General features: G+C 48.9%; 1 protein-coding gene across 1 annotated transcript; it reads right to left on the bottom strand.

The window, feature by feature from the left end:
• Positions 1 to 355: 355 nt before the first annotated feature.
• FAM43B (family with sequence similarity 43 member B) lies at positions 356 to 2,872 on the bottom strand. The gene has a single exon (XM_036352686.1). It carries the CDS (start codon positions 2,371 to 2,373, stop codon positions 1,387 to 1,389), a length of 987 nt encoding a protein of 328 aa, XP_036208579.1. The 5' UTR covers positions 2,374 to 2,872; the 3' UTR covers positions 356 to 1,386.
• Between the last annotated feature and the right edge of the window lie 10,891 nt (positions 2,873 to 13,763).

Genomic DNA, 13,763 nt, shown 5'->3' with positions numbered 1-13,763 from the left:
TAAATAACACGTTTTGACAGACACAGGAATCTTCTCAAAGACACATAGCTGACGAGAAGCACCAGGAGGAGACACACTCTGGGAGGCTGAAACAGACAGTGGGCACTCCTCCAGGGCCTGACACATGTGATCTGCAGGTGAGGCACCTGCCACCGTCTCATTCCCTGACATCCAGGGAACAGCTTCCTGGCATAGCCCTCCTACCTCCCCAACCCTGAGAGTTGGTTCCAGCTGCTAAAGGGGCCTCTTTCTGGGGTCTTCTCCTTTCCTTTAGGCTTCTGATGAGAATCTTTTCACCCCACTCCTCCCCCCCGCAGGCCTGGCATCCAGCACAACACAGGAATGATGACAAGGCTGAAAAAGCAAATCCACTTTATTTACAATGATCAGTTGGTGACACACAGATCTTTGGGCTTTTTGTGACCTTGTGGACAGACGCCTGGGCAGGGGCCCACTCCCTCTGTTGGGGTAACGCACCCTCCTTCCTCACCCTGCTTTGAGAATCCAGCTGCTGGCAGGTCCCTCCTGCTCTGACAAGCCTCCACTTGGGGCCATCCCACCTACATCCACTTTCTGGGTAGTCAGTGTCCCCAAACCCCGGCCAAAGGTTCTCCTTACCTCCTCTGGAGGCCCTGTCTTGGTCCTGGTTGTGGGGTACCTAGTGGGGAACCACACACATCTGTCTGCAGAGAGATGGGGTGGATGAGGAGTCTTGTGGGGATGCCAGGTGCCGGCACAGGCTTGGTGCAAACAGCTTTTACCGGCCTAATCTGTTGTTTGGGTTGGTAGAACCATCCCAATCTTCTCCAGGGGGTAGCGAGGCCAGGCAGAGGGCCTGCGAAGTTCCCCTTTTGTGTAGGCAGCACACTCAGTTCCCATCTTGGGGCCCGGCCTCCATTCCCCAGAGCCACTGTTCTTCCCCTACAAGAAGGCCTCACCTGGGTCGTCCTCATCCCAGGGAGAAAGGCGAGGCTGCCAAGGGCAGGGCCACTGCCTCCACCTGGCCAAGGTCCAAGCCACCCTCCAGGATTTCTGGAAACTTCTCCCCCCTTATCTTGAGGATTTAAAAAAATTTTTTTTTTTGTCTCTCAAAGAGACTTGGTGTAAAGCGTAGGAGGCAATTCCACAATGGAGGGCGCCCAGAAACTCCGGATGGGGGTGGAGGGGATGAGGTGAACATCGGCTACTCCTCCCCCCAACTTGTCCCCAAATAATCAAGGGCATATCAGGCGTCACCCCGAGGCAGGATGAGGCGCAGAACAGACAACGGAGACCACGAGGCAGGCAGGGGCCAGGGGCCAGGGAGGAGCCAAGCGGGTAGGGCCGGGGTTGGAGGCTGTGTCAGGCCGGCCGGGTCTGGGGCCGGGAGTCCTGCCGGGTCCGCTCTCAGCGCGCCTGGCCCGCCCGCTCCCTCAGGCCGGCCTTCCAGCGGCGGGGCTGTGCGGGCAGCGGAGGCGCTGGGGCGCCCCGCAGGCTGCACGTCCTCAGCTCCCGGGTCAGGCTGAGCACCTCGGCCCGCTCGGGCTGGGGGGCTCCCTCCGGGCGCTCCTCCGCGTCCGGGTCCTCCTCCTCGTCCTCCTCCTGGATGCTGCTGAGGCGCGGCACCCCGCGGCCGCGCTCGGCGGCGGGCGGCCGGTAGGCGCACTTGGCGTTGAGCTGGCGGCGCAGCGGCGCGCGGGGCACGGAGGCGGCGGCGCCCCCGGCGCGGAGGTGCTGCTGGCGCACGTGGCGCGCGTCGCTCTGGCGCTGCAGGCGCTTGAAGTCGCTGAAGGCCGCCAGCGCGGTCTGGCGGAGCAGGCGGGCCAGGGCGCGCGCCTTGTGCGCCCGCGCCAGCAGCACGGCGTGGCAGCGCAGCACCACGGCCTTGTGGCGCGCCTGGTGGCGGTAGACCCAGGCGAAGACGCGCGGGTGGCGCCCGTCCGCCGCGCAGTAGGTGATGCGCGGCAGCAGGTAGGTGTGCGCCGGCCGCCGGCCCCCGGGGCCCCCCGCGGCGCTGCGCTCGCCCGGCTGCATGCGGATGCCGTGCGGCCCCAGCGTCAGCTTCATCTTGGTGCCCCCGCCCGGCCCGCAGCGCGCCCAGATCTTGCTCACGGCGTCGTCGGTGCAGCCCTCGCCCTTGGCGTGCAGGGTGACGGCGTTGCCCAGGTACCACACGGTGTAGGTCGGGTCCTCCCGGTTGAGCTCCACTTTCTGCCGCCGGCTGCGGAACACGCGGCCCAGGCGCTCCAGCGGCCAGTCGGGCAGCAGGTCCGGGCAGGAGCGGAGGAAGCTGGAGAGCAGCGACGTGTAGGTGAGCCCCGGGCTCAGGCTCTTCGCCTTGCACTTGGCCTCATCCTCCACCAGCACGAATTTGTTCCGTCTCCAGGGCAGCATCGCGGCGGCGGCCGAAGGGGCTGGGGTCGCCGGAAGCTCACGGGCGTCCTGCCCAGCGGCCGGGGTCGGGGAGGGCGCGAAGTCCACGGCCCGGGAGTCGCAAGAAGCTGGGCGGCGCCCGAGACGGTAGGTGCCCGGAGATGGCCAGTGCCAAACAGAGCTAGCTTCGCAGATGCCCGGTGCCCAGCCGGGCTGGCAGCCGAGATGGTCGGGCGGCGGCCGAGCGTCCGGGAGCCGCTTCCCCCGGGAGTCGCTCAGCCGTCTGGGAAGCTAGGAGGGGTGGGGGCTGGGCGTGGCGGAGGCGCCCCCGGGCCTGAACAGGGTGGATCCCGCGGTCCCTGACGCTTCAATGTGAGGTCTCCGGAGCTGGGGCTGGCGGCTGCTGCTCGGTGGGGTAGACAGAGCGCGACTGCGGTGGGGACTCCTCAGGCGTGGGGCTCCACCTCCCAGGGCTGCCTGCATCACCGGGCGGGACCGCTAGCTTTCTTGTCCCCTCCCCTCGCCCTCCACCCTCTCCTCCCCCTCGCAAGCTAGCGCTGCTCCCAGCCCAAGACCCAGCACAGGCGCGCTAGAACGGATTTAATCATTATTACTGGAGCGGTGGGGGTGGGAGGGGCGGGTAGGGAGTAGGAACCGCCTGCAGCGGAGGGAGGGCTTTGCCAATGCAGATTTCTCGGGCCTCACTGGTGGTCTCCAAGCTCCCAGAGCCGCATTAGCGACCCCCCTCCTCTCTTTCTAGGATTCCCCCTGCCGCTCAGCACAGCGTGTTCTTACCCCCAGGTCTCAGCGTGGTTTTGGGAGGGTTCCTGATGGGGCGGCCTGGCTCCCTTTGCCTCCTGTCTGCACAGCAGAAAGCCAGCTGAGGTGGCCTGAGCGGTGCAGTGGAAAAGTACTGTCGCCTGGTGAAGCTCTCTCCCAGGTTCTTCCAAGGTCGTGGGCCAGGCGCTTCGTCTGAGCTGGGAGGCCCGGCAATGCTCCAGTGGCTGCTAGTGCCCCTCGCTTGGCTCGAAGCAGGGAGGGTATCCTTTGAGGGTGCAGGAAACTTCCAGAGCATTTTGGGGGCCTGTGGGCCCAGCAGATGAAAAGCTCCTTTCTGGCCAAAGGACCGCCTCTGGCTTCTCCAGAGGATTAAACAGAGAAAAGGGACGGTGACTTCGCCCAGCATTGCCCAGCACCCCTGAGGGTTTGTTCTGGGTATCCCATTGGACCCTCAGGACAGCCCAGGCCAATTAAGTGACTTGCCCAAGGTCACAAGGCTGGTAGGAGGTGGAACTAGGGCCCACTCAGGCTTGAGTGACCCTCATGAGCGGGCCCTCACTCTCTGCATCCATATGCTGCATGTGGATGGGGCATTTTCCATCCTCCCCCGGGACCCTCCAGTGGGGGCTCCTTCTAGGGAGGGGTTCTGATGTGCTGGGAAGGAGACAGTTGTCCCTGAGTGTGGGGACACACCTCCCCTTTCAGGATTTGTTAAGACACAAGCTCCCTAGATTCCCAGGTCTGCGCTGATGGGGGCCCGGGAGCTGCCACAGGAGGCTCTCGCCTGAGCCCTTTCCTTGGCTGCAGAACAGGTCATCTGGGGAGCCCGCCAGGTCAGATATGAGCCTAGACCTAGACTTTTGGGCCTGGCCAGACGGAAGCAAGTCCTCTGAGAGTGGGGGGCAGTGATGTGCTTCACAGTGGGGGCAACATTCAAGGTAGAGGGCAGGAGTAGTGAGTGGCTGAGTTCAGAATCCTTAGGGCAGTGGTTCTCAACCTTCCTAATGCCGCGACCCTTTAATACAGTTTCTCATGTTGTGGTGACCCCCAACCATAACATTATTTTCGTTGTTACTTCATAACTGTAATGTTGCTACTGTTATGAATCATCATGTAAATATCTGATATGCAGGATGTATTTTCATTGTTACAAATTGAACATAATTAAAGCATAGTGATTAATCACAAAAACAATATGTAATTATATATGTGTTTTCCGATGGTCTGAGGCAACCCCTGTGAAAGGGTCGTTCGACCCCAAAGGGGTCGTGACCCACAGGTTGAGAACCGCTGCCTTAGGGGAATAAAAGCAAAAAATCCACAACAAGGCCGCATTTCTGAATGCTCTAAAATGACATGCAAATAAAGAACAAGAAATTACTTAGAATTACAGAATCATAGCTTTGGAGGGGCCACAGATTTCTGGTCTACTGCAGCCTTACTTTATTTTATTTACAATATGGAAATATCTTTACTGCCTTTGGCTGATTATAAAAATAACCCGAGTGGATAGAGCGCCGGACTGCGGATTGCAGGGTCCCAGGTTCGAATTTCATCAGGGGCACATGCCTGGGTTGCAGGCTTGATCCCCAGCGGGGGCCATGCAGGAGGCAGCCGACCCTTGATTCTCTCTTATCGTTGATGTTTCTAATCTCTCCCTCTCTCTTCCTCTCTGAAATCAATAAAAATATATTAAAAAAATAAAAATAAAAAATAAAATAGGAACTCTAAAAAAAAAAAAAAAAAAAAAAAATCCGTGCTTGTGGTAAAAATTGCACCGGAAGGACATGGAAGTCTCCCTCTGTTCTCACCCCGGAGATGTAGACATGACCTCATTTCCCCACAAGAGAACAGGTTCTGAGAAGCCCAGTGATCATCCGAGTGCTTTTCATGGTGCCAGGTTAGCCCTGGGATCTAATGAAGACATGAACTCAACCAGCCCCCCTTTTAGAATGGACTTTGGTTGTTTTTGGCCTGAAGGACATTAAAAAATCCTGCTGTAGCTCCCGCCTTGGGTCTCCTCAACAAACCCTCTGGACCTTACTGCCCTGGGGCTCCCCTCCCCGAAAATAGCAGGGGCTGGTGGGAGTGGCCAACAGCAAAGTCTCAATTTGCAAGGCTGAGATGCCTCCAAGCTTTTGTCCAAGGCTAGCGTCCTGACGTTTCTGGGGTTAACATATAAAGACACAGGACACCAGTTAAATTTGTTTCAGATAAACAACAATTGTTTATATAAGTATACTATATCTCTGGTATTGCACGCATTTTACCTGGTAACGAAGCCTTCTGCCTACTAGAGAATAAAGAGCAAGAAGCCACGGACAGGTGGCTTGCTCACCTAGACCTGGTTCTGTGCTGTTCCCACTGCTTTTGGCAAATCCTCTCTGGGGGTGAGGACCCAGGACCGTGTGAGATCGCAGTGTTTTTATGTTAAGTCCTTGGACCTCAAAGCAGTATTTGACATTGTCAGCCCTTGTTAGCCACTCATCTGGGCTTCCTTGGCAGGGATTCCCATACCCCTCCCACCCCTGGACCACTCCTCCCTTCAGAGGCTCCTCCATACACCCCCAGGCGTGGCCTTCTGCTTTTCTTCCTCCAAACTTGTTCCTTTAGACTCTAAAGTTTAGAGGACTCAACTGTCCTCCCAGCTTCCATGGTCCTTTCTATTTCCTCAGTGGGCACCCTTCAAGGCCCAGCTTTGAATATTTCCATAGTCCTACTAATTAAACGCTGAGTAATGACGCCACAACAACAAAATACTCTAACTAAGCCGGGAGGGAGGTTACAAAATGTGTTTGATGGGAGTAGGTAAAAGAGCATTAAATCTTCATCTTCCATAGCAGGAAGGTCATGTCTTAAAAATTGGGAAATTTGAATTAGAAGTGTTATTTAAGAACACATATGACAGAAGTGCCATCTAAAATGTGTAGAAAATAGTCTTTGGGAATGAGAATTGAGACTGGAGAAGGGTGGGGCAGAGGATTAATGTATTTTATTTATTTATTTTTAAAAAATATTTCTATTGATTTCAGAGAGGAAAGGAGAGGGCGAGAGAGATAGAAACATCAATGATGAGAGGGAATCATTGATAGGCTGCCTCCTACACACCCCTTACTGGGGAACGAGACCAAACCTGGGCGTGTGCCCTTGACCTGTATCGAACCTGGGACCCTTCAGTCCGCAGGCTGACACTCTATCCACTGAGCCAAACCAGCTAGGGCGGATTAACGTATTTTATTAGTAAATAGTGTCTCCTATAAACCAGCTGTGTGACTTTTTAAACTAATACAAAGAAATAAAAATCAAATTGAAAAAAAGAAAAAAATTCCACTGCATGCCAATCTATGAAGTAGTGATGGTTGAGGCAAAGTTGGGAGCTTTTTTCATGGGCAACTTTTTTACTTTTCTGGAAGTACCTGGTATGTAATCAAAGAAACCAAAAGCTTCCCTGCATACCTACCACTAATTCATCTCCCAACTGTCAGCCTGGTCGAACTCACCAGGTGATCTTTAGGTCTACGTGTTTCTTAGAGACACACCCCTCTTGGAGGCCTCCTCTCTGGGCTCCGACCTGGACTACTCTATAGACCTGTGTGGCTATTGTCCTGGGATTTTGCTCTGCTACCATCCTAGGAATTTCCTCTGCCTTTTTCCTGTACTGGGTCCAGTTTTCTGGATCCCTTGCCCCACCCCCTCCACCCTGCCCTGATTTATTTCCTTGTTTTGGCAAAGCATATAGTCCAGTAGCTTTGACTGATGGTTCTGCTGGGTGTAGAATTCTGGATTGGAAATAAATTTCCCTCAGAATTCTGAGGACATGATTCACTGCTGCTGTTGAAAAGTCAAATGACATTCAGAGACCTAATCATTTAAGTGTGAGCCAATTTTTCTCTCTGGCAGTTTCTAGAATTTTCCAGAGGTCTAAAGTTTCATGATGATGTGCATTTACTCTGAGCACTTGGTGGGTCTTTTAGTCTGTAAATCAATATTTTTTAATCTGGAAATCAATTTTGGGGACATTTCTTTGGGCTAATTTCCTCCACTCTGTTTTCTGGATTTGTTTATTTTCTAATTTAGTTGGATATTGGGCTTCTTGGATTGATACTCTAATTTTTCAAAATGTTCTTTCCAATTTTTCATTTAAAAAAATGTTTGTTCTATTTTCTGGGCCATTACCTCAACTTAACCTTCCAACTTTTCTATTAGATTTTTTTCATATCTCTTCTCATAATTTTTCACTTCTAAGAGCAATTTCTTCTTTTTTTTTATAGTATCCTATTCTTGTTCATGGACATAATAATATCTCTAAGAATGTTACTTATAATTGCTTTGATTTGTAATTGTGATAAAATACACACATAGAGTTTGCCACCTTAATTATTCTTAAGTGTATTCTTAAGTTCATATTAAGTATATGCAATTGTTGTGCAACCCGTCTTCACAACTTTTTCTCTTGTAAAATCAAAACTCTGCATCCATTAAACAATAACTCCCAGTTTCTCCCTGTTCCTTGTTCCTGGCAACCACTATTTAACCCTGTCTCTATGAATTTAACCACTGTAGATACCTCATATAAGTGGGATCATAGAGTATTTGTCCTTTTATGACTGGCTTATGTCACCTAGCATAATGTCCTCAATGTTTCTCCATGTTGTAGCATATGTCAGAATTTCCTTCCTTTTTAAGGATGAATAATATTTCATTGTATGTATATAACACATTTTGTTTATCCACTCAGCCGTTGATGGACACTTGGGCTGTTTCCACCTTTTGGCTATTGTGAGTAATGCTGCGATGACATGGGTGTACAAATATCTCCTCGAGACTCTGATTTCAATTGTTTTTTTGATATGTAACCAGAAGTGGAATTACTGGATCATATGGTAATTCTAGTGTATATTTTTTGAGGAGCCACCATACTGTTTTTCATAGCTGCTGCACTATTTTACATTGTACAAGACTTCCCATTTCCGTATACCCTTGCCAGCACTAGTTATTTTGTTTGTTTGGGTTTTTTTTTTAATAACTATCCTGTGGGTTGTGATTGTGGTTTTGATTTGCATTTCCCTAATTAGTGATGTTGCACATTTTAAAAAATATATATACTTTTTTTTTAATTGGTTTCTGAGAGGAAGGGAGAGGGAGATAGAAACACCAATGATGAGAGAGAATCATGGCTCCGCCGACTCCTGCACACCCCTCACTGGGGATCAAGCCCACAACCCGGGCATGTGCCCTGATGGGAAATTGAACCGTGACCTCCTGGTTCATAGGTCGATGCTCCACCACTGAGCCAGGCCTGCTGGGCTGTTGCACATTTTTTTAATATGCTTGTTGGTTATTTGTATATCTTCTTTAGAAAGAAGGGCCATTTAAGTCCTTTGCCCATTTTTAGATTGGGCTATTTCTTTTTTTGTCATTGAATTGTAAGAGTCCTTTATATATTCTGAATATTAACTACTGATCAGATTTATGATTTGCAAATATTTTGTCCTGTTCCTTATGTTGCCTTTTTTATTCTGTTGATTGTGTCCTTTGATGCACAGAAGTTTTCAATTTTGATGTGGCCCAATTTATCTATTTCTACTTTTGTTGTTTGCGTTTTGGTGTCAAATTCAAGAAATCCCTCGCAAATCCAATGTCATGAAGATTTCCCCCATATTTTTTCCTCTAAGAGTTTATAGTTTTGGGACTTACTTTTATGTCTTTGATCCATTTTGGGTTTATTTTGGTACATGGTGTAAGGTAAGGGTCCACCATCATTCTTTTGCATGTGACACAGTATTTGTTGAAAAGACAGTCTCTTCCCTAAAGAGTGGTTTTGGCATCCTTGTCAAAAATCCCTTACCTTAGCTAGTTTGGCTCAGTGGATAGAGCGTTGGCCTGTGGATCAAAGGGTCCCGGATTTGATTCCGGTCAAGGGCACATACCTCTGTTGCAGACTCCTCCCTGCCCCGACCCTGGTCAGGGCGCATGCATAAGGCAACCAATTGATGTGTTTTTCTCAAATCGATGTTTCTCTCTGTCTTTCCCTCTCTCTTCCACTCTCTCTGGAAGGTCAATAAAAACATATCTTCAGGTGGGAATTAACAACAACAACAAAATCATCTGATCATATATGCAAGCACATGTTTCTGTCTCTATTCTATTCCATTGGTTTGTATGTCTTTTTTTTTTTAATATATTTTATTGATTTTTTACAGGGAGGAAGGGAGAGAGATAGAGAGTTAGAAACATCGATGAGAGAGAAACATCGATCAGCTGCCTCCTGCACACCTCCTACTGGGGATGTGCCCGCAACCCAGGTACATGCCCTTGACCGGAATCGAACCTGAAACCTTTCAGTCCGCAGGCCGACGCTCTATCCACTGAGCCAAACCGGTTTTGGCAGTTTGTATGTCTTTTTATGTCACTACCACACTGTTTTGATTACTGTAGCTTTGTAATATGTTTTGAAACCAGGAAGTATGAGAACGCCACCTTTGTTCTTTTTCAAGATTATTTTGGCTATTCAGGGTCCCTTGAGATGCCATCTGAATTTTAGGATGGATTTTTCTATTTGTGCAACAATGCCATTGAAATTTTGATAGGATTGCATTAAATCTGTACATGACTTTGGGTACTACTGACATCTTAAGAATATGAAGTCTCCCAATCCATGAACACAGATGTCTTGCCATCTATTTGTTGCTTCTTTAATTTCTTTCAGCAACATTTTGTAGTTTTCAGTGTATAAATCTTTTGCCTAGACTGCAACCTCATGGGAGACCCTATGCTGATTCCAAATTCTTGACTTGTCAAAACTGTGAGATAATAAATATTTATTGTTGTCTGAAGTCACAGAGCTTTAGGAGAATTTGTATTAGGTAACTAGTGTGGTCTCTAATCTCACTGGCCCCAAAAGCACTGTATGACCAGCCCCCTGTGCTAGCCTCCTTCCAGGTCCTCTAACTACTGAGCACCTTCCCACCCCAGGTCCTTTCCACATGCTGTTCCCTCTTGTCCCCACCCTTCCTCCTCTAGCCTGTTCGTCTTTCAGGCTAATGCTTACATGTCCCTGCTCTAGGGAAATGGTTCCCTGACCTCTCCTGGCTTCCCTGGCTCTGCCCTTCACAACATTGATCAGAAGTTAATTCCTAAGTATTTTATTCTTTTGATGCTATTGCAAATGAAATTGTTTTCTTTGTGGAATTTTAAACTATAGTTGTCTTTAAAAACCCTCTTAAGTTTTAGGCATTCCTTGGCTCCTGAGTTCCTTCTTCGTGTTTTTAATTTTTTTAAATAATGAATTTTAAAAATGTGGACCTTTGACTTTGATGTTTACAGTTTTCCTCTGACATCTGCTAATCATTGTGTCTGAGAGGCACACGAGCTGATTGGGGGGTGAATGGGACTTGCTATGTGTGGATCTCATTAGTTATCTCTAGTGACTTAATCCTGACAAAGACTCTCCTTGATCAGATTTTAGCCAGGCTTCTCCGAACCGGTTCTCCACTAATCCCATCCCAGCCAGTCCTGCGTCGCCCAGTTTTAGCAGTAATCTTGTTAAGTCAGTTTAACTCCCAACCCTGAATATCGAATATCTGATCAAATTCTTCATCCCTCCGGCCCCTCCTCCCCCTGATGTCTGAGGATCCTGGCCTGCCTTCAGCAGGACTCCTGTCAAGTCAGAATCCCTCCTACCCCTGACGTTTCCACTTAGTATTTTCCCACACTGACTCCCACCTGCGCCTTGGCTGTAAATCCCTACTTGTGCCTGCTGTATTCAGAACTGAGCCCTCTTCTATTTTTAAAAAAATATATTCTTATTATTTTCAGAAAAGAAGGGAAAGAGATCGAACCGGCCACCTGGGCATGTGCCCTGATGGAGAATGGAACACCCAACCACGGAGCCACGCCAAATGAGGTCTTTCCCCGCCTGTTGTTATAGTTTCTGGTTAAATCTGCTTTTACCATTTTACCTACTGTTCTGCTCTGAGTTTTCTTTAACGACCCTGCAATGTCTGTAGGTATTTTCTTTTGGGCTGGCCAGTGTCTCCAGAGAGCACTGCCAGTCTTCTGCCCATGGGGCCAAGGCCCTGCACATCTGGCTGCTCACATTCCGGGAGTGGATGGAGCCGGGACCTCCTGCCTCACTGATTGGTGCGCAGGCTGCCAGTCAAACCGCGCTCAACATGGTGCCTCCCTCCCCTTCCGCTGTGCCCGGGGTCCTCAGTCCAGAGGTGTTTCGGGTCAATTTCCCCAGAAAGCAAAGCTTTGGTCTTTTGGTGCAAGGGGTGGGGCGGGGATCTTCTTGCTGCTCGGGAGAGCGAGGGTACCTGGGGTCTCACTGCTAGCTTTCATCTCATCCTGGGTTTTTAGGTACCACCTGCACCTCATAACCAGAGATGTCTGGTGCCTGGAATCCCTGGGTCCCCACGGGCTTCCAGCGTAGTGCTGGGGTTGGATTCTCATGGGTTTCCATCTTTTCCACTCTAGGAGCTTGTCATCCCTTGTCCATGTTGACCCCTCTCGGCGGCTGTCATCACCTCTTTTTTTCCCCTGTCATTTATGCCACTTTTATTCCTTTATTATCATTTTAGTGAGGCTTGGGGAAGGAATGCGGCGTTTGCCTTAATTTTCCACGTCTAACCGGAATCTCGCCTCAGTGCTTTTCTGATGCTTGATAATTGTGCTCAAGATTCATATATCGCAGTCACATGGTCTCATGATCATTTTCTGGGAATGCAAAAGTACAGTACCTCAGTGCATATCAATTGATTAATTAATGCATGTTTTTAATGCATTTATGCAGTTATTTTTTTCTGCCAAATGAAGTTGGACTAATCTGCAACAGTCCCTTCAGGTTTGAACATTCTGCCATCTTAGGGATCATTTTATTAAGTGGGTGCTGAGTTCAAGACCAGACCCAGCGATCCTCGCCACCTGGTATTCATGCCTGTGAGCAGAGCTCTCCTACCCTGAGTAGCACCGGCCGAAGTAATGAATAAGATTGTGAAAACGAAGTTGTGTGAGTTGTGAGGCTAGGCCATGAAGGACATTGTAGCTTCTGCCTTGGTCTCTCTTGGGTCACTCACTATGGGGGAACCAGCTACCATATCATGAGGACACTCAGGCAGCCCAATGGGGAGGGCCGCACGTCAGGGGACTGAGGCCTCCCACCAACAGCCAGCACCAGGCTACCATGCACCTGAGGGAGGCTTCTTGGAAGTGAACTCTCCAGCCCCAGATTCATCTATTGAAGCCTTTACATGACCACGGCCCCAGCTTATACCTACACTGCAACCTCATGGGAGACCCTAAGCTGCTCCCAAATTCTCGACTTACCAAAACTGTGAGATAATAAATATTTATTGTTGTCTGAAGTCACAGAGCTTTAGGAGAATTTGTATTAGGTAACTAAATGGTCTCTAATCTGTCACACTAGCCCCAAAAGCTCTGTATGACCAGTCCCCTGTGCTAGCCTCCTTCCAGGTCCTCTAACTACTGAGCACCTTCTCGCCTCAGGTCCTTTCCACATGCTGTTCCCTCTTGTCCCCACCCTTCCTCCTCTAGCCTGTTCGTCTTTCAGGCTAATGCTTAAATGTCCCTGCTCTAGGGAAATAGTTCACTGACCTCTCCTGGCTTCCCTGGCTCTGCCCTTCACAGCAGTGATCAGAATTATAAACAATTCATTATTTGTGTAATCCTTTATTTAATGCCTGTCTCCTCTTCTCATAAGGCTCTGAGCACTCTGAGGGAGGGGTTGCACCTATTTTTTACACTGTCGACTCCACGTGCCCTGAGCAACATCTGGAACTTAGTAGGTGTGCAGCTGAATGAGTTGTGTCCCCACCATCTGACTCCATCTTCATCCTTTCCACTGCAGGAAAGACAGCTCAGAGCAGATCCCTGATTGAGGACAGGTCAGTACATTATTCTTAAAGGACAGCACATGCACTTTTATTTTTATGTATTTTTTAAAGTCTCACTTCCGACAGTGACTCATCTTGTGACCTTGGGCTGCCTGCCTTCCCTCTCTGAAAAATGTAGATAGCAATTGGTATGATGCTTCTCTTGAAGGCTGGGAACTGTTTCTTTTAGAGAGATTTTGGCAAGGTTTTCAATGCTCTTAAAGTACAATTTTCGTAATCCCCAGATGGTTGTAAGTGATTATATAGGTGATGAATAGAAATGAACTATGATTGATCGTGTGGCTATATCTCAGTTATAGGTGTGTGCGTATGCCTTTTGGTGCTAGATTGGTATACTTTGTGTGTGCGTATTTTTTTAATGAAGAGTCTCTGCTTTAGAATGCTCATGAACATCCAAAATTCTGCTGCAGATTTGTTTGAAGCTGTATTTATTTCTAATTCACTTGGCTCTGTTCATTTCTAACAATAACAAACCAATATTTACTTCAAGCTTGCTATATGCCAGGCATTATGCAAAACCTTTTCCTTTCTTGTAGCCAGTCCTCCCTATTACCTTTAAAAATACATATATATATATATATATATATATATATATATATATATATATTTATTGATTTCAGAGAGGAAGGGAGAGGGAGAGGGAGAAACATAAATGAAAGAGAATCATGGATCACCTGCCTCCTGCACGCCTCCCACTGGGGATTGAGCCTAAAACCC

The sequence above is a fragment of the Myotis myotis genome, unplaced genomic scaffold (assembly GCF_014108235.1).
Source record: "Myotis myotis isolate mMyoMyo1 unplaced genomic scaffold, mMyoMyo1.p scaffold_m19_p_2, whole genome shotgun sequence".
Lineage (NCBI taxonomy): Eukaryota > Metazoa > Chordata > Mammalia > Chiroptera > Vespertilionidae > Myotis > Myotis myotis.
This window is presented reverse-complemented; position numbering and strand designations above follow the sequence as displayed.

Coding starts and splice junctions, on each gene's coding strand:
- FAM43B (XM_036352686.1), bottom strand. CDS start 2,373: ATGCTGCCCTGGAGACGGAACAAATTCGTGCTGGTGGAGGATGAGGCC.